Source organism: Triticum aestivum, chromosome 3A (assembly GCF_018294505.1).
Source record: "Triticum aestivum cultivar Chinese Spring chromosome 3A, IWGSC CS RefSeq v2.1, whole genome shotgun sequence".
NCBI classification, from domain to species: domain Eukaryota; kingdom Viridiplantae; phylum Streptophyta; class Magnoliopsida; order Poales; family Poaceae; genus Triticum; species Triticum aestivum.
This window is the reverse complement of record NC_057800.1, coordinates 731188737-731215944: the sequence shown is the minus strand read 5'-3', so window position 1 is coordinate 731215944 and position 27208 is coordinate 731188737. Positions and strand designations below refer to the sequence as shown.

Sequence of the window (27208 nt, the reverse complement as noted above, 5' to 3'; positions counted from 1 at the left end):
TTGGCATACAAAAGAAATAGTGGAAATGTGTGTAATAATTTCCGAATTGTAAATAGTGGAAATGTGTGTAACTTTTTCAAAAAATTCAACTGTGTGTGGTAATATGACTCAAATTAGTGAAATATGTATGCAAAATTGAAATAACTCAAATGAAAGAATTCAAAAAATAAAAAATGAAAATAGTATGAAATGGATGTGGAGTGCTTGTGAAATTGCTTGAAATATGAATGAAATTGTCGAACTGGGTGTGGTAAATGATCTATAACCTGCATTTGTAACCGTTTTGAAACAAATAATGAGTCACTAAAGATAATCAAACTTCTTGAATTTGGAAAATATGAATTTTTATAATGTCACTGGAATTATTGCAATGTTTGGAAGATAATAGTACTACCAAATAAAGTACAAATAGCATATCAAATTCTTTTTCAAACATTTTTGGGAATTTATTGGCTGATACAGCACGAGCTGGATGCATGCACGCTGAACCAGCCTTGTGGCATGCATGCATGTTTGCATGGCATTTCGAAGCCTGCAAGAAGCACGTACTGTGTGCAGCTACTACCTGCTAGTCCCCGTTCAGGGGTCAGGCCACCGGACTAGTCGCCGTTGTGGATCGATCGTCACACCAGAAGCCGGTCGGCATATCGTTCCAGTGTGGAAACAAGCTGATGATGACCCTTTGATTCTCATGCATGCATGCGGAGCCTTGATTCTCACGCGTGATCCTTGTTAGGTACAGTCTGCCATCTGTTGTGATAGAAGACAGAACATGACTTATAATGGTGCGGTTGTCCTCTCCTAACATGCTAGTCTTTTGAAAGAGAGAGCCTGAGGCCTCTCACGGTTTTGCTCTCCAGTTGGATCTACGCGACTTATAAGCATTGGGGTCTCCCCTCCTAGCTATTATGAGCGCGGTTCTACACTGAATTTATGTGTTCAGCTACTACAAATAAACCTCGACGCAAGGAAGAAGTAGGTATAGATAGATAGGATCTCTTGTTCGTTTCTCACATCAACCCTCACGTCTACTCACTCCCATGATCATCATGTCGGTCTATATATCCATGTATACATATGCACGTGTGCCTTTCTTTTGGAAAGGAGGTGGTGAAAAGTGGTGGCAGTTGCAACTTGCAACTGATTAAGAGCAGGTGCTTATATCACAAGATTCCTTACTAATCTCCTCGGCAGATGTGTCTAAGCATTCTCCTATTTTGGTTTGTCACACCGATGCTCGCGCCTAATGCCCCCCATGATCACCAATCATGTCGCTCCTGACCTCCTGTGTATCCATGTGTTGTGTTAGCTCCTAAGTTCGTCTATAGTGTATAAAACTCCTTAATATAAATTTACGGGAATGCTAATTTTCATCCGGATGAAATCTTTTGGCTTTCATCCGTTTTGTGAGCCGTCCGTTCTCTGTTCCGAGATTTGTGTTTTCGTTTTTTTTCTTGTCCTATCAGTTGATTTGTTTTCTTATCGGGCCCGCTCAATTTCCGGGGAGACCCGTTTGCGTTTTCTCTCGCTTCGGCCCCGCGTCGTGCCTCTGTCCCATTCCCTCCCGTGTCGAGAGAGACAGAGAGAAAGAGATCCATGGCGACTGAGCTGCCCTGTCCGCTTGATTCAGAAGGGTGGTTGTCAGGCGTCCGGCGCTCTTCCTCCGGCTGCCCCGCCACCTCCTTCTCCTTCGCCTTTTCCCCCGCCAGAGGTCTGCAACATCTCTCGGTTCCGCCCCATCGCCGGCCCCATTTTTCTCCGCCCAGCGTTTCTGTGCGTCGTATTCGGTATGTAGCTTGATCCTCAAGTATGATTTGGTAGTGTGTAGGGATTTGTCAGTCAGATCTGCTACTTATCCCCCTTTGGATCTCGCATGTGGTAATCCCCCGCAGCTATTTTGATGCAGATGCCTTGTTGCGTTTGTTAGTGGTATTGAATCTCATCTGTCTTGTGTGCTATGTTAGGGATTACCTTGTAGGTTTTATTTGATCTGTTTCAGTTAGTAGTTGGAATTCTGGTGGTTGTCGTGGGCAGCTGCTAATTTCGTATATGCTGGATCGTGTTTCAGTGACTTTAGTGCCCTGCTCACCTTGGATTCTCTAGTGTTTTTGTTTGTGGCTATAGGTTATATATCCCCTGGGTCGTTTGTTGATGTAGGTTTATATGTAGTGTTTTTTGCGATTTTGCTTGTATAGCTAGTCAACAAGCTTATGTTGTCGTATGTAGTGTGTTTCGCTTGCAGACTTCAGCTCTGTTCTTTGTGTTTCTGTGAGACAGAATGTCCTTTTCATTTTCAGCTATGTAAATGTCTGGTTGCTCTACTAGAAATCCCTGTTTTCTTAGTGGATTTACAGTGTGTTTTCTTACTGTTTAACACTGTAATTCTCAGTGGATTTACAGTGTAATTTCTTAGCAGATTTACACTGTAATTTTAAGTGAATTTACACTGTATTTTTTAGTGAATTTACAATGTAATTTTCAGTGGATTTATATTGTATGTTTATTGGATTTATACTGTAATTTGCAGTGGATCTACACTGTAGTTCTTAGTGAATTTACTCTGTAGTTTTTAGTTGATATTTCATTGTAATCCTATAAGAATTACACTATATCTCTTGATTTTTACAGTGTAATTCTTAGTGGAGTTACACTGTAATCCTTAGTGTCTTTATAGTGACTATTAGTTTTTCTTGGATTTACCTTGTATTTGCACTGTAACTCTTGATTTTTACAGTGTAATTTTCAGTGTATTTACTCTGTAATTCTTAGTGTATTTTGGCTAGGGTCTGTTAGTGGGTTTTTACCCTTGTAATCTGCATTTGACTAGGGACTATTATGTGGATTATTCATGTATTATCTTTAGTGGATTTTATAGTGTAATTCTTATTGGATTTGCAGTGTAATTCTCGGTGGGCTTACAGACACTGTAATATTTCAGTGGATTCTACCCTTAGTGAATTTGACTAGGGCTGTTAGTTGGTTTTTACCCTTGTACTCTGCAGTTGAGTAGGGTCTATTATGTGGATTTTTTGGTCTGAGCATTTTTCAGGTAGCCAATCTCTGTCTTGTTTAATTTACTTTGATGCATTTGGTTGTTTCTTTATTTTATTTTTTACCCTGATGTCATTTTGGTTTTGCTGTGTAGGTTGCAAAAGTCTCTTGCTCTTGAATCTACGAAGAAAGCATCAAATGATTCGTCAGTTAGTAAATCTGCTGGTAATGTTTTGTCAAACGAGGGTACAAAGGATGGTCCAAATTTGGTTTCTTGTGTGTACTATGTAGTATCAGTGCTTAGTTTTTTTAGTTCAGTGTGATCTTCATAGTAATTACATTTAAAAGATCATAGTAATTCTAAGTTCAAGTGGCAGTAATTTGTTGTTTTATACAGTTCCAAAGTTTCTAATATTCAATCATAGTTTCATTTTGGATTCTGAGCAGGAACAAATTGGTTTCTCTATATAATACACTGTAGTTCCAGTGGTCTAGCACTAGAGTTACAATTTGCTTACACTATAATTCCAGTGGTCTAGCGATGTAATTTAAAATGTAATTACAAAGGATTTTTCACCCTGGTCCACTACTGTGATTTCTATTGCTTACCACTGAAATTTTAATGGTCTAGTACTGTAATTATAGTTTGTCTGCCACTGTAAATTCCTTATCTGCCAGTCTAATTTAGTTTGACAGGTTCTTTTTCTGCTCCTCTGTAACCAGTGTAAAAACACTTGTTAGATTTTGCTATTGTGTATGATCTGCTCAACTGTGTATGTTGTACTCCCTCTGTAAAGAAATATAAAGGCGTTTAGATCACTACTTTAGTGATCTAAACGCTCTTATATTTCATTATGGAGAGAGTAACATTCAGTGCACTAGTGAATGCTAGTTCTTATTGCTTTTTCTGGTGATCTCTAGATTTTAAGTTTATAACGAGAGTGCTCTGTGGATTGTGATCTGCTCTTTTGCTTTGGTAGCAACCTGTTGCTGCTCAAAGTAGAACAATATTTTTTGCATTAGCTCCGAATTTTTTTGCAGGATTTCTTTCCCTGTCATCTTATATGTAAATTTCACAGTGATAGTACCTTGTACATCATTTGCGCTTGAAGTAGTTGAGTAAAAGTGTATGCCCGAATCTGTTATTTTGTCAAGAATCAAGTTAGAAAAGGATAATTGAATATGTTTGTTCATTTTTTCAGTTTCTAATGCTACAATAAAGTCATACATTAAGGAAATCAGCTTGGTCATGTTCGAGTTACAGCTCCTCCACTTTCATGCTAGATTCCATTCCCTTTGATCCCATTGCAGGCACCTGTGCATATTATTTAAAAAAAAGTATAAGTAGTGAATCGTTATTGAATAAACAAGAACTATCTACATTGTTTGTGCCAATAGTATTAGTGCGTAGCCTGATATTTTTCCAGTTTTTTTTATCTGATCATTGTCCTAAATCATATGTAATGATCATTTTAGTTTCAGTGTGTACTCATTCAAAATTACAAGTAAAAGGTCATAGCATTTCGAGCTTCAAGTACAAATAAAAGGTATTTGTATACAATTCCAAAGTTTATAAAATTCTGTCATAGATTCATTGCTTTTCTTCAGGAGTAAATTTGTAAACTCATCATAGTTTCTGATTAGTGTACATTTCTTTGTGAGTGCAAAAGTATCTGAAAATATAGTCATAGCTTTCTGAAAATACATTATTCCTAGACTTTTTTGTTCAAGCATTTTTTTCCTAAATGATTTCATATCTTCCTGAACATGCTCCCCTTAATCCTTTTTTCTTTTGACCATGTGTTGTAAATGAATTCATAAACTTGCAAGTAGTTTCTATGTTCCTGTCTCCCTAGACTACTTTGGTCTAGTATTCTTCCTGGTTCTAGTGTTCTTTTTGTGACACATAAGTACAGTTCCAGAGCTCAACTTTTGGTCCCTGCAGCAAGTAAGTGAGGATTTGAACTGTGTTATATTTTCTTACAGTTTTAGTAAGTTTTTTTTTCATGATTATCCTGCCTATGATCTTAGATTTGGTTTGTAAATCTGATGTGTTTCTTCAGCTATGTAATGATCCACACACTGTTGTTTCTTTCAGATGTACACATTCACGAGAGAGATCTATTTTACTCATGCTAGATGTATGGCGAATTCAAAAGAAGGGGATGTTTACCTGTGAATCCTTTGCTTCTTCAGCCATGTTCTTCTTCAAGCTTGTGTCCCAGAACATGGAGGAAACGTCATCACTTTGTTGCTTTTCTGTCCGGGTTAGAGAAGGAGGGGGTGGACCCGTTAAGTTTCTGTTTGATATATGTGGTTTGTTTGAATGAGTGAGACAGGAAAAGGTACATACAGGGGACAAGGTACAGAAGGCAGTTGTCGCATTACTAGTTAGCTGAAAAATCCGGCTGAAACCCAATTGGTTTTCAGCCGGATGTTAATTAGACAGTCCCTAAATTTATATTGTGCAAGCATACGCTGATATCCTCAACTGCCAAGTTAAAAGATTTTCCTCTGAAATACTTGGGTGTGCCTATTTGTTCTACTGGTTTAAAGATATCTGGTTACAATTTTTTGGAGGACAAGTTTATATTTATCCAAAAAAACTTGGTACTTGGATAGGCAATTCCCATGTCCATGGGATCCAGAACCACTATCCTTAATTCTGTGTTCATGTCTTTTTTCCTGATGAATAGCTTTGGTGAAGAAATGAGATAAACAAAGAATGAGTGGAAAACAAAACTTAAGTCTCCTGGTAAATTGGTGGTGACTTGAAACGCAGGATGGATTGTGGCAACAAGTTGTAATGGAATATGTTAGAAACAAAACTATTTGTTGGTCTTCCTACTCGGCATGTGACTATATCGTCCTGATGTAAAAAAAAAAGTGATTATATCGTCCTTGTATCACCCCCAAGTCTATTTTTTTTAAACGGGCCTTGTCTTCATTTCGTATCAAGCTCAACTAGTGGCCATCCGTGCCATGCATTGACGATTTGGCTTATCCTATAATGTGATCAAAACGCATCTCCGTGAGCTCGCTTAGTGATAAATTGTAGTACCACTGTACCTGTGTTGAAACAAGTTGTACTACTACAACCTCCTTCCACTTTTTCAAATAAAATGGAGATCTCGCAACTTCGCCTCTGGAATTATAATCAATCTTACCAGTGGTTTAGAAACAAAGAAACATAAGCTTCGATCAATTGAATTAACTTGTCACCGTACGATCATGGCTTGCCCTGCTCAGTTCTTATTTCGGCATGCATGATTAATAGCTACTACTACACTAGACAGATTCTAGAACCCCGAGGCTCTCGGCGGTAGCGTCGATGACGGTCTGCACGATGGACGATCGCTCGAGGCCATCGACGGTTCCGGGGTTGCGGACGGCGCAGTTGCGGCAGATCTGGCCCTGGCCGCTGGTGAGAACCTTGATCTGGCCCATCTTGACCATGGACACGCTGAACTGGTTGAAGAAGTCGCGCTATCTGTGCGCAAAGTGCTCAACCATGGGCAGGGTGATGGCGTTGGTGAAGAGGTCCTGGTCGGACACAAAGAGCCCCTTCCGGTCCAACAGGTTGAGGAAGTACTTGTTGTCGAACACTTTGGGCGTGCCCACGTCCAGCGTGGTGCGGGCGACGGTGCCCTCGGCCGGGCACGTCTGCTTCAGCCTGGCCACGAGGGAAGGGTTCATGGTGGGGTCCGGCCGTTGGTAGAGTCGCTCCTTGAAGAAGGTGCAGTGCCCGACGCGGATGATGTGTGTTAGAATAAAACGTTAATGCAAGATCATAGACGACATATCGAGGCATGATATTTGTTAACGAGGTTCATCGGTATGACTACATCCCGGGGCATGACTATGGACACTCCTTCCCAATATACCGCAACACCGGCCGCCCGGGCGTCAACACAAGCCATCGGCTCCCCCACGTATCTGTTGCTATCAACTCGTCATGGGTTATAACGTGTGGTGCCCCTCCGTATATAAGAGGCCTAGAATACAATGTGTCTGACTCCTACACGACTCGTACCTAACCACACCAATTACAACTTCAAGTCCACGTAACCCCTTGCGTACATAATATTCGACACAAATATAATAAACTCCACCTTGACGAATATTCTCCACCACTTAGAAGTCGTCCATGCTCGAACCTCCATGTACTCCGGACTTGGGTTGTCTTCTTTTTAGCTTACTGAGAGCTACCCAACGGGTCAGACCCGTGGCCACTGTGAGACTCCACTGCTACTTGTGCAGCTCCACTCTCCATGGATCCACCTGCAATAGTGCTACCTGCAACTTGTAAAGATGTGAAGCCATCCTCTCTCCTATCATCATGGTCATCCCATCTTCCATGATTTTCATGGTCTTCTTATCCCGATCAGAACAGAATTACATACCACCATCATGAAGAACACCAAGGGAAATTATATTCATCCTTAGCCCTGGCACATGCCTGACTCTCCGAAACATCCGCTCAACTCCGTCAAACATCTTCATTTTGATGTCACCTACTCCAGCAACACAATAACATGTGTCATCGCCCACATAGGCTAAACCAAACTCACCAGACTTGTAGGAAGAGAATCACTCCTTGTTGGGCGTCGCATGAAAAGAGCAAGCTGAATCCAATATCCACGCTTCAGTTTTTGTTGACCGCTTGTTTGATACTACGAGAACATGACTATCACTGTCCAAGCCATCACCATGAGTAGCCGCATTAGCACTTGCCTCACCCTTCAGTTCTGCATTCCCTCTTCATATGTCCTTAATCCTTGCACCTGTAGCACTACACCTTTTTCTTCTTTTTCTTCTCCGCCTCTTGTCCCTTTCTGAGCCGATAACCTTTAACTGTCAACCCCAAACTTTGAGTATTCTCCCTTTCTGCAGCATTCTTTTACTTTATCAACTCATGTCCAAGCAACGCTACAGTGACTTTCTCATTATTGATGGTTGTCTTTCCACATGTCAATGTAATGACCAAATGCTCATAGGACGGTGGCAACGAAACAACAAGAAGTAGTGCCTTATCCTCATCATCAATCTTCACACCTAGACACGCTAGATCCATGACCAACTGATTAAAGGCATTCACAAGCTCCACAAGATCCGACCCCTCTTGCATCTTCAGCCCATAGAATTTTTGCTTCAAATACAGCTTATTGGTCGCTGATCCGTGTTGCGAACTGCCCTACGCGGCAATCGCATGAGCGAGAGATGCGTGTCGTTCGCTAAGTACTGGGCTGAACTTATTGCTACTGGGCTTGAGGAGATCGATCACCATTAGGGGGGGGGGGGGGGGGGGGGGCGTGGCCCCCCTCGTCCCCCTGGCTCCGCCCGCCACAATAAAAAATATGACAAAATGCACCGCACACAACTGTTGAGAGTGCAGATATGGCCCTGGCCGCCGGTGAGAACCTTGATCTGGGCCATCTTGACTATGGACACGCTAAACTGGTTGAAGAAGTCACACTGGCTGCGTGCCAAGCGCTCGACGATGGGCCGGGTGATGGTGTTGGTGAAGAGGTCCTTGTCGGACACGAAGAGCCCCTCCCGTTTCTCCAGGTTGACGTAGTACTGGTTGTCGAACTTTGGGCGTGCCCACGTCCAGCGCGGTGCGGGCGACGGTGCCCTCCGCCGGGCACGTCTGCTTCAGGCTGGCGACGAGGGAAGGGTTCATGGTGGGGTCCGGCCGCGGGTAGAGCCGCTTCTCGAAGGAGGTGCAGACGCCGATGGTGTGGCGGCCGGAGAGCGCGACGAGGTCGGTGGCATCGAGGTTGTGGCTAAGCTTGTGGAGCACGTTAAGGAAGGTTGTCCCGTTCGAGGACGGCCGCGGGAGGAATTCGATCACCTGGTCCCGCGTGGCGAACCAGGGGCTGTCGCGGCGGCCGAGGGGCACGCGGTAGTCGGGCCCGCCGGTGGCGACCACGGAGTCGCGAGCGGCGAGCGCCAGGATGTCGGAGCAGGACACGATGGCGCCGTGGCACTCGCGCTCCAGATGGTCCCGGATGTCGTTGATGGCCTTGAAGGCGGAAGGGCGGAGACTGAGGTTGGGCGGCGCCTGCTGCTCCCCCGGCGCCAGGAGCAGCGACGTGTCGCAGCCCTGCATGCATGCGCGGCGCGTTCATGCCTGAGATGCATGAACCGGTTAATGGATTGATGGGAGGCAAGGCAAGGTATATACCTGGACGAAGCAGTCGTGGAAGCGGAGGCGAAGGAGGCCCACGGCGAGGCCGACGTCCTTGCGGACGGCGTCCTGGACAAAGTCGCGCACGATGAACTCCGCCTTGGGGCAGCTCCGCTTGTAGAAGTCGAAGGGCGCCACCGGAGGCGGCCTCAACTTCAGCTCGTCCTGCTCTGAAGCCGCATAGGCCCCTGCCACCACCACGAGTGCTACTGCTGCCGCGAGCAGAGGAGAACGAGCCATGGATCTGCTCTCGTCTACTGTTTTGTGTATGTCAGTGTGTTGCTGTGTGTGACTCGGCTGCTCTGCTCTGCTACGTAGAGCCTTGGTTTTATAGGCGACGGCTTCTCTTTGGTTTTATAGGAGTAGGTACGAGCGTGCATGAGTGCATGACACACTAACACATGATGATGGTGGGAGTGAGAAACGAACAAGAGGTGGAGGTTCCAGATTTAGCACTTAGCAGCTGGACACAAGAATTCAGTGTCCGCACTCCACGTCTCCACCTTCGCCTTGCCACTAATAAGTTTACATATGAAGGCGAAGGGCAGCAAAAATAGGAGAATGCTTACATATGTCGAGCAGATTTAGTAAGGAATCATACCGTGCAAACGCGTACTTTTAATCAGTTGCAACTGCCGCCACTTTGCACCAGTGATAGCTACTGATCGACGCGCCAGCCAAGTACTCCTATATATGTCACTGTGTTTCTGTTACTCTGTGCTACTCAGCTGCTCTGCTCGATCTGCTACGAGTACGTGTAGGTAGTGCCTTGGTTTTATAGACGACGCTTCTCTTTGACACGCAGGTATGAGCTAGCGTACATGACACACTGGTACATGGGTGCATGGATGGACCGACATGATGATCGTGGGAGTGAGTGTGGATGTCACCAAGATGGCGTCTCTCCCTCCTCCTCCCCCTCCCATCTCCCCCTCCCATCACCAAGATGGCAGTCCCCCCCCCCCCCCCCCCCCCCCCTCCCTGATCTCTCTCCGGCCGCGGTGGGTCGCTTGGGTGTGTCTCTGCTGCCATCTGGATCTCGTTTTTGGGCGATGGCGATGAGGACTCCTCCTCTGGCTCGGATGATGCTTCCCCTCTTGGCTCGGCGGTGGCGGTGCCGGCCATCAGAGTGCCGGATCGGATTCGGAAGTTTGCTCCTGGGGGTAGGGGCAGGCCGGTGGTGTCGTCGGCTGGCTCCTCGGGGTGGCAATGCGTCGGTCGTCGTAGAAATTTTGCTTACAGGACGGACTGACAGGATGCATGCGAATTTGAGTGAGTAGTTGTGACGCGTATATTACACCAGCAAGCAGCTCCCTGGTAACACGACCTAGCCGCCCATTCGCCGTCGTCTGTCTGTTTAGTACGAGGTCCATCACGTGTCAACTTGTTTTTTCCTTTGTTGTTGTTGCTGTTGTGGAACCACATTTGTTACTCTGGTTTCAATCTGCCGCATTCTCATCACTCTGCTGAGAAAAAAACCACATTGAAATAATGTATCACCGTCATCCCCGGCATCATGCGACTAGTGATCACGAGGGTGCTGTCATCCCCGACATCTTTGGAAGGTAGCTACTCTCTGCGTGTGCAGCAACAACGCGGGAGAGATCAGGCGAGATGGCATCTCCGAAGAACAATTTGGCCAACGACCACTCATCCTCGCATGGTCAATCCGAGTCTCCTGTTGGAAAGCAATCCGAAGAAGCGGCCGTGGTATTGGCAGGGCTCGGTGGTCTAGTTCTATCGGGGAAGGAGGCGTATGGTGATCATTGATCCATCAGAGAAGGAAAAGCCAGCAAAACCCATGTGGGCCGCGATTGGCAAGGTTTTTTTTGCCTCAAGACCTCTGAATGCCCTAGACAGAGCTATGCATCGAGCTTGGGATCTTCATCAAAATGCGCACTTCATGAACTGGGTAATAACATCGTCATGGTCATATTCGGCAGTCAAGGATTCAACGCATGCGCTAAGTAATGGCCCGTGGCAATTCAATTTCAACGTCATGGTTCTGAAAGACAACGAGGGGGGGGGGGGGGGGGGGGGGGGACAGGATCATCGGAGATGGCCTTTGACAACATAGATGTTTCGGTTAGAGTACATGACCAACCACCGTACAAAAGGTGTGAAGCTTTAGTCAAGGTACTGGGAAACTGGCTATTCGAGTTGATGTCGACAAGGGGGGTTGGGCTCGAGGGAAATATTTCGTAGTTCGAGCTAAGGTACCTGTGTTTGAGCCTTTAGCAAGAGGCTTCTTCCTGAGATCTTCACTGGAAACAAGGAGGGTATACAATATGGTTTTAATATAGCAGGATTTTGCTACGAGGTCCACAATGTCGTCTAGCAATATGAGCCATGAAAGCTCCCGCTCGACTAGTGGAGAGCAAGGTTCGCATGGGACAACCCGTGTTAAAGACCTCACACCCCACCGCAGATTGTTCAAGGATAAATCCCCAGCTCACGAACCAGGATTGAAGGAAAGAGAGAAAACAGGGGAGACAAACACGACGAAGGAACAAGAGAATGAGTGGCTAGGGAACATGCTCCAGGCATGAGAAGTATCAAAGCCGCCCTAGTATGTTTGTGCGTTGACCCAGGCGACACCCGGCGGATTTTGAGCATCAAAAGGTGATCGCCAAAGGACTCCGGTGGCAACGAAACGAAGGACAAAGAAAAAAATTGGAGGAGGAGGGTGCTTAAAACTCCATCAGTGTTTGGGGTAGAACTGTCTAGTATTGTGATTAGGCACGATAGTTGCCGAACTTTGAGACCTCATATGGTCCTACACCCCAGCTATGGTTTTCTTGTTTCAACGAAGCATGGGTTTTTGACATGGACAACCATTTAACTGCAAGGGTAGAACTGGAGGGCTTGCATTGTGGACAACACGCGTGGGCCAGCACGTGAATGACGCATGATGCCTTCCACTTTCAGAGTTGTGCATTCAACGTAGATGCCCACATCACCAAAACTATCGCCCCATTAGTAGGTAAAACTTGTTTTAACAAATCTTGAAACGCTATTCAATTTTGTGATTTTATATAATCAGTCCAATAATAAGTCAAATATTCTTGAATGAGTAGAAGTGTTAATCGGTTGCGAGAAACAATATGTTCACGTAGATCAAAAGAAAATATTGATGCATATCCATTTTTTTCCGCATGTATCGAATAATATATGTCCGTGTATTTCACAAGTGGTTGTAAATTTTTAAAATTATTCATGTACAACCCAAAAATTACTGAAATTTTTAAAAGAAAAATGTTCTATTAAAAAAAGAACCGTTTGTCAATCATTAAAAGTTGTTTACAGGTTTGCAAAAATTTCCAAGGATTTCAAACAATGTCATATAAATTACACAAATAAACGTAATTATAAAAATAAAAAATTAAACTAGAGAATATAAAAACTATTAAAATAAAAATGTTGATACATTTCAAAATATTTATTCTTATATTCACAAAATTAAAGCAGTCAAACAAAAAAAAGGGAAAGATGATCTGAAATAATCCAAAATATACAATTAAAGACTAAAAGTAAAAAAATCAAAATATGAAACTATATTGAACAGTAAATAACAGAGAAAAGTAAACTAAAATAAAAATAAAACTGAATACCAGCCTGTATAGTTGGGTCGGCACATGCACAAAGAAACGTGTAGGTGAGCTGTATAGGTCACTCACAGTGAGCAACATATGATGTTTGCATTGAATATCAGCCTCGAGCATTAGCTAGGATCCAACTCTGTCCATTTTGATTTCCATGACAAGGTTCCCACATAAAGCCGAATAAACTATTTGGACACAAGCTGTCCACGGTCCAATACCCATTTTAAGGGTATTGGGGAAATTACCAAGTAGAGGTACTTTCTTTTCTATCGACGTTGAGGGCCTCTTTGGGCTGTAGAATTTTTATAGGAACTAGATGATGCCCATGCGTTGCTGCGGGAACCTTGGTAAAACATATGCATAAATAGAAGCTAAAAAACTAAAACTATGGCAAAAAAATAAATTAAGAATGCTCTCGGGATATATTTTGAAAACAATAAAGTATATGAAGCATATGATAAAATGTTGTATAAAAAGAGAGTTCTATTGGATCGAACACATGGGGTGCCATTTTTAACAAAAAATGTGCAACATGAACTACATATATTTGCTCCAAGCATAAAACGTACAAATATATGTATGTCATGCTACAAAAATGTGTAACATGACCGTCTATGCCCGCACAAAAATAAGTGAAGCAAATTAACAAGCATGGAGGCTGAGCGGCATAGTTGTATCAAAAGATTAGTGCACAAATTGTAACTTATGACTACATGCATGACTTGATAATATGGCATAGTTGCATCAGAGGAAAAATAGGTAGTAGGTTGCAACTATTTAAGATTAGATATTGGAGGACTGGAATCCTAAGCAATTGTTTCTATGAATGCCCTTTGGATCATAGGATTGGGCCTACTCTTTCTACGTAATCAATTGCCCCTACCACCCACCCACCTACCCACCCCATGCATACGAATCAAACTAACCTCATTTGCTTTTTTTCCTTTGAAATTGTGTGTGTTTAGTTCCTATGCACCATCTAAAGGCTCCCCTCAGAAAAACTGCTTTGAAACCACGTATAAATTTATAGTACATGACATCACAATTGTGCATTCCCCCTATTCCTACGTATTCAAAATTCTGCACTCAAACAAGCCCTTGCAATCTGCACTACCCAACATCCTATGACGTCGAGGAAACAAAGACAAATTGTAATGGCAGAACTCTGCTTGCTCAATTGACATCTGTCTTTGCGAGTTGACTCACAATCGAAGTCCTGCTACAAGCATGGATTTGTAACGGCGGGAGCCGAATCGGTTTCTCGCTCCTACTTTAAGATTAGTGAGCACTTATATGAATGGTTCGGTACAATGCATATACCAAAAAATTGTAGGAATACCGATAAAATACCAAAAAATAAATATCCATGAATTTCTACATATTGTTTGACAAAACTATTTCTTTGAAAAGCTTCAAAATTTCAAAATAAATTTATAGATTGTTTTAAATCACAATTCGAGTTTCCTAGTTTTTAAAATAGGACTAAAAATTATTGCAATGTGTCTAATTTTTATATTGTGTTAAACGACTGTGTAATGTTTTCTAAAATTGATTGAAATATGGAAGAAATAGTTGACATATGTGAAATAATTTATGTACAAATATTTTGGAAATTTTATTTTGTGTGATAATATGACTGAAATTAGTGAAATACTCCCTCTGTTCCGCAATGTAGTGCATATATTTTTCAACAGTCAAACTTACTGAACTTGACCAAATATATAGAGAAAACTATATATATAGAAAGTCTATTAATAACCCAGGGTGAAGAATAATCGACCAGATCAAGTTTAGGTGACATATATTCGGCGAGATTGGGTAATTGATTACTTATTCTATATATATTTAAACCTCGGGTTATTAATAGACTTTCTACAATATGTACAAATATTTTGACAAATGTGAAATAATTTATGTACAAATATTTTGGAAATTTTATTTTGTGTGATAATATGACTGAAATTAGTGAAATACTCCCTCTGTTCCGCAATGTAGTGCATATATTTTTCAACAGTCAAACTTACTGAACTTGACCAAATATATAGAGAAAACTATATATATAGAAAGTCTATTAATAACCCAGGGTGAAGAATAATCGACCAGATCAAGTTTAGGTGACATATATTCGGCGAGATTGGGTAATTGATTACTTATTCTATATATATTTAAACCTCGGGGCCCCAGATTAGCGGGGCCCCAGATCTAAATATATATAGAAAGTCTATTAATAACCCAGGGTGAAGAATAAGTAATTCTTAACCCTGGTCGATCGACCGAGCCAACCAAGCCACCGTTCGTTTGATCGAGGCAAAATCCCACCGTACGTCCCCTCACCCTAAAATTACAATGGGATGGAGGTTTTTTTACGTTTGATGACTTGACTGGACTTGATGCCTGCCCTCCTCCTCGTCCTTTTTTGCTTAAAAAAACTCCTTGTCTTTTCCCCACCTCCCCGTCTTTTCCTAATCGACTGCATACGGTTTCGGGCGAACGATGGCGTGGTGCTCGGCGGCGATTTGGCTTGGAGTGAAGCCATTGTTTGGCATGTTGGCGGGAAGGCGTGCTGCTCGACCGGCATGGTCTCAGTGTTGGGTGGTCGCTGGACAATTGGGGCGGCGTGGTGTGTGGTGTCTGCATAGGTCTGGGGCCCCGCTGTGCACGGAGATGTGGATGGTGATCCCGCTGGAGCTGTGGCAGGTGATCACGGCAGCGCATTAGGCGTCCGTGCATGGGCTACTACATGACAGCATTGCCTCTCTTTGGATTGAAGTTTGGTTGGGCTTTCAGTGCATGGGAGGAGGTGAGCAGCCCCTATTTTAGTAATTTCCGTTCCCAAATTCCAATTAGCTTCCACTTACATTTCCCTTTGTCATGTTCTTCCCAAATTGATATCCGTGCACCTGGGTGCTCCTGATCTGCTTGCTCCGGCGCCCCTCGAGGTCCTGATTTGATTTGACTACCAGCCGGTGGATGTGGGTTCTCCCGGTGGTGGAGTTGAAGGGGCCCTAGTGGCTAAGGACTTGACCAGCAAGCTGGAGGCCACCACAACCAGCGTCCTGGAGCTCTGACACTAATCATTCATCTACTCACGTTGGTTATGTGGGTATATGTAGCCATCTTTGCTTGCTTCAATAATTTTCAGTTGTTTCAGTTCCCAGTCTGGTTCGTAGTAGACGTGCGGGTAGTAGAATCTTCCCTCCTGGTTGGTCGGCTGGTCACGGCGACAGTTTAGGTGATATTCGCGGCGGCACTGGTTCGGCCGCGACCACTTTGTGCTCTCCTCCAGCTCTGACCTCCAGCTGCTTGCAGGTTAGTAATCTTCTTCCATCTTCCATAAACAGAGGTGTCAATCTTATTGCATCTAACGAGTAATGACTCATCAGGCCATATGGTGTATTTCTTTCTAGCTATTGTGATCCATCAAATGTTAATTATTAGATTAAACAACAAGAGATAATTACTGTTTTCATTATTAGATCTTTGTGGTTTCTGGTCCTCTCAGTCGTACTGATAGAATTAAGCAATAAAATGTTGACTATACGGTAAATGGGTATGTACTGATTTTGGGATTTATATTAGCTTGCAGACAACATTTTAGCCAAAAGAAAATGTACAAACATTATAGCTAGTACTGAGATGACAGGCATTGGAGCATATTCATTAGCTTGAAGAGAACAGTTGGCCATAAGATAATTGGGTTAATGTACTGATTTTGGGACTTATATTAACTTGAAGAGATGAGAAGTATCTCGGCTCTGTAGCTGCAGAATTAGAATGGATTATAATGTGCCTTAGCTATATTTTCTTATTCATGCCGACTAACCTCTATGATATTTTTCTTAGCAAAACCTATGACTAGCTATGCAGCTTTCCATGTAAAATAATGGAAAGCAATGGCTTACTTTCTACATGAAACCAAAGCATGAATTCTGATTCATCGTAGAATGATTTTTCTTATTTTATCACACAAAATATTTGTTGCTACCAAAATAGTACACAGACATCAACTATTTGTTACGAAAACAAGAATATTAATTATCAACTTCCTACTTTCTACTAGAGCTTATAGATTTAGCATATGTTTAAGTACATTTTATTGAAGTGAATATAATTTTTGTTTATTGCTCAGCCATTGATTTTACGGAATATCCATATCACCATTTTTTTCCTTCAGATACTTATATAGACCGAACATCATTGATTTTAGTCTTCTTTCACATGGACAAGGATTTGGAGCACTCGGGTGCTCCGTACCCCTATACGAACAATTCATTCAAGAAAATACCGAGAAATTTGAAAAAAAATCTGGTATTTGGGGATATCAAATGTGGGTTCCCGAGCTACTCCTGTGTGAAATTTCGTGAAAAAATACCAGGAAACGTATTCGTGGCAAAAAAGACAAAAAATTCTATGTATAGAAAAATCCGTATGGGTAGATTTTTGTTCTGACATTATTTCCTTCGCCATGGATATGTTTTTGGGAATTTTTTCACGAAATTTCACACGGGAGTAGATTGGGAACCCAGTTTTGATATCCCCAAACTTCCGATTTTTTTGATTTTTGGGTATTTTTTTCTGTTATTTTTCGTATAGGGGTGTGGAGCACCCAGGAGCTCATGTGTATTTTTTCTCTTTCACATATCTTTCTGTCTTCCAGAGCTATCCATTCAAATATCAGTATTCCGCATAGTCTCTTGTGAAGTAATGTTTAGCACCATAGTTTTCTGAGTAAATCCAACGTTCCCAATAAACTAGTTTTTGTTTTCATGGTTCTTTCTTCGTTAGATGGAATCTAAGTTCGAAATTTTCTGTTTTCAATATGTCTTATTCATATTCTTGGATACTGTAAATTCTTCAAGTAGGTTAATACCTAGAACGGTAGAAGCATGGTATCACCACAACAATGAAAGGATGTCACTGTAATTTACATTTGTTTTATGTATTAATTATGATTGCATGTGCACCATGCATCACCCTTATATCCTGTGTTCCGCATTAAAAAATCAATATGTAAAGTCACTTCATCTTTGATTTTCTTTGCATCTGGCAGATACTGTTGTTGCTCCCGTGATCAGCTTGATTGGAAAATTTAGGATGCAACACTACGGCACAGACAAAGTTGGACGGTTAGCGTTTCATGAGGAGGATCTGCATGTAAAACAGTATGATGCTCAATATTCTTTAAGAGAGCCCTCTAAATGGCAAATGTACTACAGCTCAAACATCATTTTCTGGTTGGTTATGTTGGATTGAGAGCAAGAATCTCTGATGTACCACTGGTCTCTGGAAGGTGGAAGGGGCTGATGTAAACTCTAAATAGGAAACATATTGTTCATAGCATGTAAGATAGCTTCATATTTTTGTTTTGCACACTGCGTCTTTCAGGTGGCGTTCAGGCTAGAAATGTCCGTGCTTTTGTGATAATTCTCTCAAAAATATCTAGCTCGCAACTTGCCATAATTTTCTCTCAAAAATCTCTAACTGGCAACTTGGCAACTGGCTGATTCAAAAGTATTTGCAGGCTGGAAATGCTCAGGTTTTCAGCATGGCTCAATTTGATGTGACGGTCAAAAAGTACAGATGTTGTGCAAAGGAAATATTCACGTAAAAATGCCTTGGTCAAACTAATTAAACTCAGCATATTACACAACTGTGGTAGAGCTTGTCCAGATAAATAGTACGAGTTGCATGGTTATAATTTACAGGTTAGTCTCTTGGCCGTAACTATGCTGGTAGTGTGTCATAAATTTACGTGGCAAGACTTGTCCTTCCTGCGGTGTTACATTTTGCGCATGGCAAAAGGTCCTCAACTCCATGCCGTAACTTTACCTCAGGTGGTCCTCACTCCATGCCATAACTTTACCTCAGGTACCCAACATAAATTCCAGTGCATGTGTGGTGCGTACAGTTTGGCTAGGGTGAGGAATACCCAGGGTGACGAATAGCGCGACCCTATATATAAGACCCTGGGTGAAGAATAAGCAATTCTTTACCCGAGTCGAACGAACGAGCCAGAGGTTGTATTGAACCCCAACCCACCCCATCGTTGACGTGCGGTAAGATTTTTTCCTCCTGCGGTAACTTTTCTTTGGTCCTCCCACCCCGACAGGTTATTCCCTTTTTTGCAGCTTATTTGGTTCGCCGTCGTCTCCGTCGTTGACCCCGTCGCTCGACCGGTCATAGAGGGAGGCTGCCATGGGAGAGCGCTCCCGAGGAGGATGCAGATCGGCGGCCGGAGGGAGAGCCCTCCACGACGAGGACGCGGATCGGCGGGCGGAGGGAGAGGCCGCCCCGATGAGGATGCCGATTGGTGGCCGGATGGACAGCTCTTCCCGGCGAGGTGAGTCATCACTCCATCGTGGAGGCACCTCCGCGGGAGCACACTGTGGCACCGGAGGTAGCTGGTGATGGGAGCGCCTACCATGGGCGAGCAGTGGCCATGTCTGCTATTTGCCTCTGTTTTCCCCTCTGTTTTATCTATTTTTTTGGATTTGTCTAATACAAGTGTTCGCTGAAATTTCCCAGCCGTAAGACTGCCCCAAAAACTCACGTTCCTGCCAAAATCCATACTGCGGTTCAAGATTCGCGGCCGCAGGTCGTGCGACTGGTATTTACTGCCCCACGACGTGCGAGTGGCACTCTTTTAGTTTTCAAGGGGGGCGGGAGGGGATTCGCACCCGGCGGTTTCGCTTATGGACTCGTCTCCAAGCTTCCGCCGGCGAGAATCCGAGGACAATGAGCCTTCTCCGATGAGCTTTGTTGTGCCTGATAATGCGCCTCCTCTAACGTCTTTCTCGACGCCATACCATGGCGTTGGAACTTCGTCTGACAGCGGCTCAAATTTTCCGATTGGCGGCAAGAACTCCACTGTGCGCCATCCGGCGATGCACACATCCACGTTGACGCCGCCGTGTACTGTTGAACCAAGCGAGATGATGACTCCAGATCCCAGCACAAGATACATACATGTACGTTCCCACTCAATTTAGTACCCAGTGTCTGACTTTGCTGATGTACATACCTTGCTGTGCATACCTTGCTGTAAATTTCAGTATCCAGTGTTTGGGGCAGGTCTGTTATTCATCTCTCTTTTGACGAATGAACATTAGTCAGTGGAAGATGCCTTGTATTTTGATTGAACTTCAGTACATGTTGTAACTAGATAGCATTATCAGGATTCAGTTTTATTCATTCTTAGGATGTGGCGTCATTATATTGTTGGCTAGCACACTGCTGAATGGCTTCTTTCGACCATACTGTTCAAGGAAGGATCCACGGATTAACTAAGTACATAGCTAAAGACCATCTAGTGTATGCCTGAGCTTCGGGATGGAACAGGAAATCTATCTTTCTGACCTAGATTAACCACTGGTTGAAGCATTTGAAGTTGTATATTCCTACTTCAACAGTTGTTGTTCCAAAGAAGACAAATAATTGAAGGCGCTCCTTCTACGGAACACCCCAGATAGGCCGATAGGTTCAGCTCCGACAGTCGTTAAACGGACCCCTCGCGCCTAAGACTGATACTGTAGCGATAACAGTGTACTGTACATACTGCAAACAGAATACTAACATTATTGGTTATAGTACAATAAGTATATGCACTAAGCTTTCAACCTTCTTTTTCTTGCCAACTTATTGTGATAAGATAGAAATAAATTACCTTCAGAACATTTCTTTTGCCCAAAGTATGGACAAGCCTGAAGCTGCAGCCTGCTCAATGGTTAAAAGCTGATATCTTGACCGTCTCTCCAGCTTCTGCAGGCAGTGGAGGGATAGACTTTAGATTTTTGGTGTCCTGCAGGCTCAGGAAGGCACACTATATTAGATTTTCTGCAGGCATGCTAGAAGGCAGGTTCTGTTGAAATGCATAACTGCTTTTATCATCAGTCTGCCACAGCAAACAAACAACACCCAAATAAAATTTACTGTTCACTCAAGATTCAGACTTTCTTTCCCAGACACTTGACATATTTTTTTACCCGGTTTACATAAACATAAAACATCACATTTGCTTAAAAACAAGATAGAAATGCCTAGTGTTATGTCCAAATCTGTAGATGTCTTCTTTTATTTTTTTTCGGTATTCTGTAGAAGGCCGATATGCCTAGTGTTATGCTTCTTCATGAGATATATAGTCATCGGAATGGTCATTCAGATGAATGGCAAAGAGTATCTAATGTATGCTATGAACATGATATCAGGGTAACCAAGTCCGTGAAGATTTTGTCCCAAAGGAAAATATGGCTTTCGTCACCGATGAGGAAGGGTATGAATTTTATCAAAAATATGCAAGATTAGCAGGTTTTGGTATTACCAAGCTCAAGCGGAAGCCGATGTCGCGTCTGTATGCATGCTCCCGGGGAGGTGCCAGTACATTTTACAAGCCTGGGGAGGAACGCAAACGTGCGAAAATGTCCAAGAAGGTTAACTGTGGGGCAGCTGTTAAAATCAAGAAAAGGGGGAAAGAATGGATATATGAGAAAGTGATGTTGGAGCACAATCATACTCTGAATCCTAATCCATCTGAATTGAAGCACATGTATTCACATAAGAACAAAGATCCTCTTATCATGGAGGTTGTTGATGATCTGCAGACCTGTGACGTCTCTCCTAATACAACAATGAATGTGTTGACCCATTTTCATGGCAACTATGAGGTCATGCCAATGAATGATCATGACTTGCGAAATAGGTAATTTTATGACACTTCATTCTATAATATAGCTGTCCATGAATAAAATCCTTGTGGTTGTAACATATCTGTTGTTTCTTCCATGTCTTACTTCCAATATCAGAAGAGCAGCCAATGTACTTAAGAAGCGAGCTGATGATGTAAAAAAACTTAGGGCCTTCTTCAATGAGTTCAAAGCATATAACAGTAAATTCTATTATGATATAGAGGATGACTCTGAGGGTGTTACGAAGAATATATTCTAGAGTCATGCTAGCTGCCAGGCAAACTATGCTGAGTTTGGTGATGTGGTTACTTTTGATACAACATATAAGTGTAATTTTTACAAAATGCCGTTGGCGATGTTTGTTGGGAGCAACCACCACTTGCAGAATGTCATTTTTCGGTTTGCACTCCTCCGTGACGAGACAGAGGAAACATTTAAATGGGCTTTCCAGACTTTCAAAACATGCATGGGAGACAAGGAACCTCATTGCATACTTACCGGTATTGTTGAGCACTTCATGGCTACATACATGTCGTTTCAACCAATATGGTAAAACTTGTTCAATGACTAATATCCTCTTTTGCAGATCAAGATGTAGCAATGGAAAACGCTCTTCCGCACGTGTTTCCAAACACGTTGCATACGCTATGCAGATGGCATGTATGGGAAAGGCACAAAGTTGACTTGAAGCCACTGTTTGACTTGCATGATGGTTTGAAAGATAAGCTACTAACAACAATAAATCACCCACTTACCCCTCTAGAGTTTGAGTCTGCATGGAAGGATATGGTGAATGAATATGGCCTTGAGTCAGATCCTACGAGCAACAGTTTGTATGATCAGCGTGCACGTAGGATTGCGGCATACTTCAAAGCTGTTTACTGTGGGAGAATGACGTCTACGCAGCGCAGTGAAAGCATGAACAGACTTGTGAAAAGACATCATGTTAACACTACGACACCTTTGCATGAGTTTGCACGAAAAATGTACCTAGTCTTGCAAAAGAGAAAAGAAGCAGAAGGCCGAGAGACCATTGCATGTCAGGTATTACGTCTCATATGATTACATCTTCTAGTACGCCTCATACATAAATTTACGTTGTGTCATATATACATATGTAACAGTTGCTTGCCATCATATAAATTCTTTCCATCCTTAAGCTGCATTACTTATATTCTTAAGTTGTTGGTGTTCTGCAAACAAAACAGAGTATATCTAATTCTTTGACACATCCATGCTGATGTAGGCACGCCCAGCAACAATAACAAACTACCCTCTGGAAAATCAGTTGAGCAGGATCTATACCCGTGCCGTATTCAACAAATACAAAGATGCATATGTTTATGGAACATCTTTCCTTACAAAGAAAGTGGATGTTGGTCGTTTCCTTGTGGTCTATGGTAGAGATGGCCCGTCTTTTTCTTGGTCCCAACATGAGTTCAAAGTGGTTTGTGATGAAGAAAAAGAAGACTACAGATGTGAGTGCATGCAGTGGGAGCACACAGGTAAGTAGCATATGGTTTGTCAATCTTGTCATTGCGAATAGTTACCAGGATAACCAACAATAAAATTATTCTTTTTCATCCCACTTTGCACAGGATTGTTATGCCCACACCTTATTATAGTGATGACAAATGAGCAGATTCAGAGGCTTCCTAGCAAGTATGTGCTAAGAAGATACACAAGGAATGCACGGATTGACCCTCCTTACGACAGGAATGACACTCTCCAAGTTGGAGCCGATGGGACGCTAGTTAGCGTGACGCACTTTAATATGCTCAGGGAGGCTTTTGCCTGTGTTAGAGCAGGTGACAGATCAACAATTGCATCTGTAAGAGTCATGAATGTGTTGAAGGAACTTATGGCGCAGGTCGAGGATCTGCCTGCTGATGTAATGCCCGTGTTTGATGAAGGAGGTTGCAGTGCTCCAGCTGACCGTGAGATGATTAGTTTTAAAGCCCCGCCACTATCAAAAACAAAGGGCTCTAGATCAGAAGAAGGAGAAAGACATATCGGCGCACGCGGGCCAAAGAAGTGCACAAGAAGATGCAGCAAATGTGGCCTTATGGGCGGTCACAACAAGGCGTCATGCACCAACAAACAACAAAGCATTGCGACTGGTGGTACCAAAGGAGGCAGGGGGGGGACGGGCTGGGGGAGGGGAAGGGGAAGGGGAACTACAACTCGGCGCCGTTTAATAGATGAGCTGGAAGAAGATGAAGATGATGTGGTAGATGGTGAATCATCTTGCGGAATAGATGATAGAGATTAGTCATGTTTTCTGATGTGTAGATAACTTGAATGTGAAATCTAAGTTGTGTTTTTCATTACGACTCATGTATTCTGAGTAGTCTGAAAGATATTGAAAAGTTATTATGTCTAAAATCGTTGTTCCGGAATTATTTCATGCTTTACCTGGTTCCTGGTGGGGAACATTCAGTATTTGTTGGCATAATTTTTAATTTCTCCTGCACATTTTGTATTTCGAACCATCAATTTTAACATAACCAGCTGAAAACAAACCTTACATCAAATTTCCTGCAATTACTGGAATTTTTGTGAGTTCATCTCAAACATGAACATCAAACTGAAAATTTTCTATTTTTTCATTTGTGATAATCTAATTTTTTTCATCCGTAATAATCTAATTTTTTCATCCATAATCAAAGGGAACATTTATGGATTTACGGTTATGTACAACACATTTCTAGATGATATTTAATGGTTGTACATTGGGACGAAATCGCGGAATCTTGATAAGTTTGTGTTATGAACTTCATATCACAAAAATAGGGGAGTGCAAGATGTGCGGCTTAAGGGATGGGACACATAAAAGTGACTTTTGTAAGTCTTTACCAACTTTCAAATCCAAGATTTAGGAAAAAAAGAGGGGATACATTAATTTGAATGTAACAAGAACCGTCCAAGCAATCCTAAACAAGTACTCCCGAGTACATTACAACACAGACACCAAGCAATATCAGTTTTTGTTATAAACTTATAAACATACAAAGCGCTATCTAATTTACATAGTCTGTTTCTCTCCTGAATTTCTCCAATGAGTAAGGTAAGGGATTGACTTCATTCAACTCATGGAACAAAATATAGGACAGAACTTCATCCCTATACTGACTAGTCTTTGCCTGCAAGAGATAAATTATGCATTAGAAATCAAAATAATAACAGAATAACATCATCCAAGAGCAAGGGAATTGATGAAAAATACTGGATTAATGTTACAACGGAGCTGACCAACTTCGCCATCATAGTGGCGCAAGAACTTTGTAGTGAAAATGGCACAATCATTGCCTTGTTGTCGAGGAACATCCTTGCTCCACATTGGCCATTTACAAAAATCTTGAAACTCTCCGCCAGTAACTGTGCGAAAAGCCTCACTTAGCCGTTCAATTGCTCTATGACCCGAGGGGAAATTTTGTTCTTCAAATGAGCTACATCTCTCAGTCTCAGACCAGTCAATCGAGTCCAGAACATCAATACGAGTGTGTTCCAAGTTGACACAGTACACTGCGAAGTGGTTACTATGGTGATATGTCCAAAGGATCTGTACATACATAAATGAATAATAAGCGAAATCTAGCACATTGTAAGTAATTTCACTTGAAGGACGGTACATATACTAACCTGATTAATCTCTTTAGGATCAATGCCATCGAGATGCTCAGCCAATAAAGTAGCGGCTTTGTCACTATTATACACCTGACCCCTGTGGAGCTCTTCACAGTTCAACATGGACTGATGAAAAGCATAATACACATAGGAGTCGGAAGATGAAATCAAAAGTATGTGTTGTTGGTAGAGGGTGAGGCTAGCTAACATACCCCAAGAGTCCAACTTAGAAAAAGCGTATGACCCTTCCACTGGGTTGGGTGTAGCTTCTCATCATGTCGAACACATTCGGTGAAAATATTCATGATCTCTACCAAGGTCGTTTCATTATCCCTAAAACAATCAGCCAAATCCTCGCCAATCATGGACACGTCAAGAGAGGCATTGGATATAAGATTTACCCTGGCAATGTTGGGGAACGTAGTAATTTCAAAAAATTTACTACGCACACACAAGATCATGGTGATGCATAGCAACGAGAGGGGAGAGTGTTGTCCACGTACCCTCGTAGACCGAAAGCGGAAGTGTTATAACAACGCGGTTGATGTAGTCGTACGTCTTCACGGCCCGACCGATCAAGCACCGGAACTACGGCACCTTCGAGTTCTAGCACACGTTCAGCTCGATGATGATCCCCGAACTCCGATCCAGCAAAGTGTCGGGGAAGAGTTCCGTCAGCACGACGGCGTGGTGACGATCTTGATGTTCTACCGTCGCAGGGCTTCGCCTAAGCACCGCTACAATATTATCGAGGATTATGGTGGAGGGGGGCACCACACACGGCTAAGAGATCTCAAGGATCAATTGTTGTGTCAAGAGGTGCCCCCCTGCCCCTGTATATAAAGGAGCAAGGGGGAGGGGCGGCCGGCCATGATGAGGCGCGCCAGGGAGGAGTCCTACTCCTACCGGGAGTAGGACTCCCTCCTTTTCCTTGTCCAAGTAGGAGAAGGGGAAGGAAGGGAGAGAGGAGAGAAAGGAAAGGGGGGCGCCACCCCTCCCTCCTTGTCCAATTCGGACTAGGGGGAGAGGGGGCGCGCGGCCTGCCCTAGCTGCCCCTCCTATTCTCCACTTTAGGCCCATGAGGCCCATTAACCCCCCCCCCCGGGGGTTCCGGTAACCCCCCGGTACTCCGGTTTTATCCGAAACTTCCCCGGAACACTTCCGATGTCCGAATATAGTCGTCCAATATATCAATCTTTATGTCTCGACCATTTCGAGACTCCTCGTTATGTCCGTGATCATATCCGGGACTCCGAACTAACTTCGATACATCAAAACTAATAAACTCATAACATAACTATCATCGAAACCTTAAGCGTGCGGACCCTACGGGTTCGAGAACAATGTAGACATGACCGTGACACGTCTCCGGTCAATAACCAATAGCGGAACCTGGATGCTCATATTGGCTCCTACATATTCTACGAAGATCTTTTATCGGTCAGACCGCATAACAACATGCGTTGTTCCTTTTGTCATCGGTATGTTACTTGCCCGAGATTCGATCGTTGGTATCTCAATACCTAGTTCAATCTCGTTGCCGGCAAGTCTCTTTACTCGTTCCGTAATACATCATCTCGCAATTAACTCATTAGTTGCATTACTTGCAATGCTTAGGTGATGTGTATTACCGAGAGGGCCCAGAGATACCTCTCCGACAATCGGAGTGACAAATTCTAATCTCGAAATACACCAACCCAACATATACCTTTGGAGACACCTGTAGAGTACCTTTATAATCACCCAGTTACGTTGTGACGTTTGGTAGCACACAAAGTGTTCCTCCGGTAAACGGGAGTTGCATAATCTCATAGTCATAGGAACATGTATAAGTCATGAAGAAAGCAATAGCAACATACTAAACGATCGGGTGCTAAGCTAATGGAATGGGTCATGTCAATCACATCATTCTCCTAATAATGTGATCCCGTTAATCAAAGGACAACACATGTCTATGGTTAGGAAACATAACCATCTTTGATTAATGAGCTAGTCAAGTAGAGGCATACTGGTGACGTTTATTTTGTCTATGTATTCACACAAGTATTATGTTTCCGGATAATACAATTCTAGCATGAATAATAAACATTTATCATGATATAAGGAAATAAAATAAT

General features: G+C 42.8%; 2 protein-coding genes and 1 pseudogene across 3 annotated transcripts; 2 read left to right on the top strand and 1 right to left on the bottom strand.

Annotated features, from left to right (window-relative positions):
• Positions 1-1564: 1564 nt before the first annotated feature.
• LOC123063565 (uncharacterized) lies at positions 1565-5370 on the top strand. Of its 2 annotated transcripts, XM_044487385.1 has the most exons (3): positions 1565-1787; positions 3146-3216; positions 4468-5370. In XM_044487385.1, the coding sequence occupies exons 1-3, from the start codon at positions 1597-1599 to the stop codon at positions 4533-4535; spliced, it is 330 nt and encodes a 109-aa protein (XP_044343320.1). In that variant the 5' UTR covers positions 1565-1596; the 3' UTR covers positions 4536-5370. The 2 variants fall into 2 exon arrangements, with proteins under 2 accessions (XP_044343320.1, XP_044343319.1); XM_044487384.1 differs by lacking the exon at positions 4468-5370 and having other exon boundaries at positions 3146-3383.
• A 909-nt stretch (positions 5371-6279) lies between these two features.
• On the bottom strand, positions 6280-9421 carry LOC123057308 (cationic peroxidase SPC4-like; annotated as a pseudogene).
• Positions 9422-21019: 11598 nt separating this feature from the next.
• LOC123057307 (protein FAR-RED IMPAIRED RESPONSE 1-like) lies at positions 21020-23736 on the top strand. The gene is made up of 5 exons (XM_044480361.1): positions 21020-21478; positions 21582-21964; positions 22051-22508; positions 22711-22969; positions 23063-23736. Exons 2-5 carry the CDS (start codon positions 21808-21810, stop codon positions 23734-23736), a joined length of 1548 nt encoding a protein of 515 aa, XP_044336296.1. The 5' UTR covers positions 21020-21478; positions 21582-21807.
• Positions 23737-27208: the final 3472 nt, after the last annotated feature.

Bases quoted from the DNA above. Each gene is read 5' to 3' on its own strand.
- LOC123063565 (XM_044487384.1), top strand. From the start codon at position 1,597: ATGGCGACTGAGCTGCCCTGTCCGCTTGATTCAGAAGGGTGGTTGTCA. The intron at 1,788-3,145 runs GTATGTAGCTTG...TTTGCTGTGTAG, and splicing joins GTTTCTGTGCGTCGTATTCG to GTTGCAAAAGTCTCTTGCTC.
- LOC123057307 (XM_044480361.1), top strand. From the start codon at position 21,808: ATGCCGTTGGCGATGTTTGTTGGGAGCAACCACCACTTGCAGAATGTC. The intron at 21,965-22,050 runs GTATTGTTGAGC...CCTCTTTTGCAG, and splicing joins ACCTCATTGCATACTTACCG to ATCAAGATGTAGCAATGGAA. The intron at 22,970-23,062 runs GTAAGTAGCATA...CACTTTGCACAG, and splicing joins CATGCAGTGGGAGCACACAG to GATTGTTATGCCCACACCTT.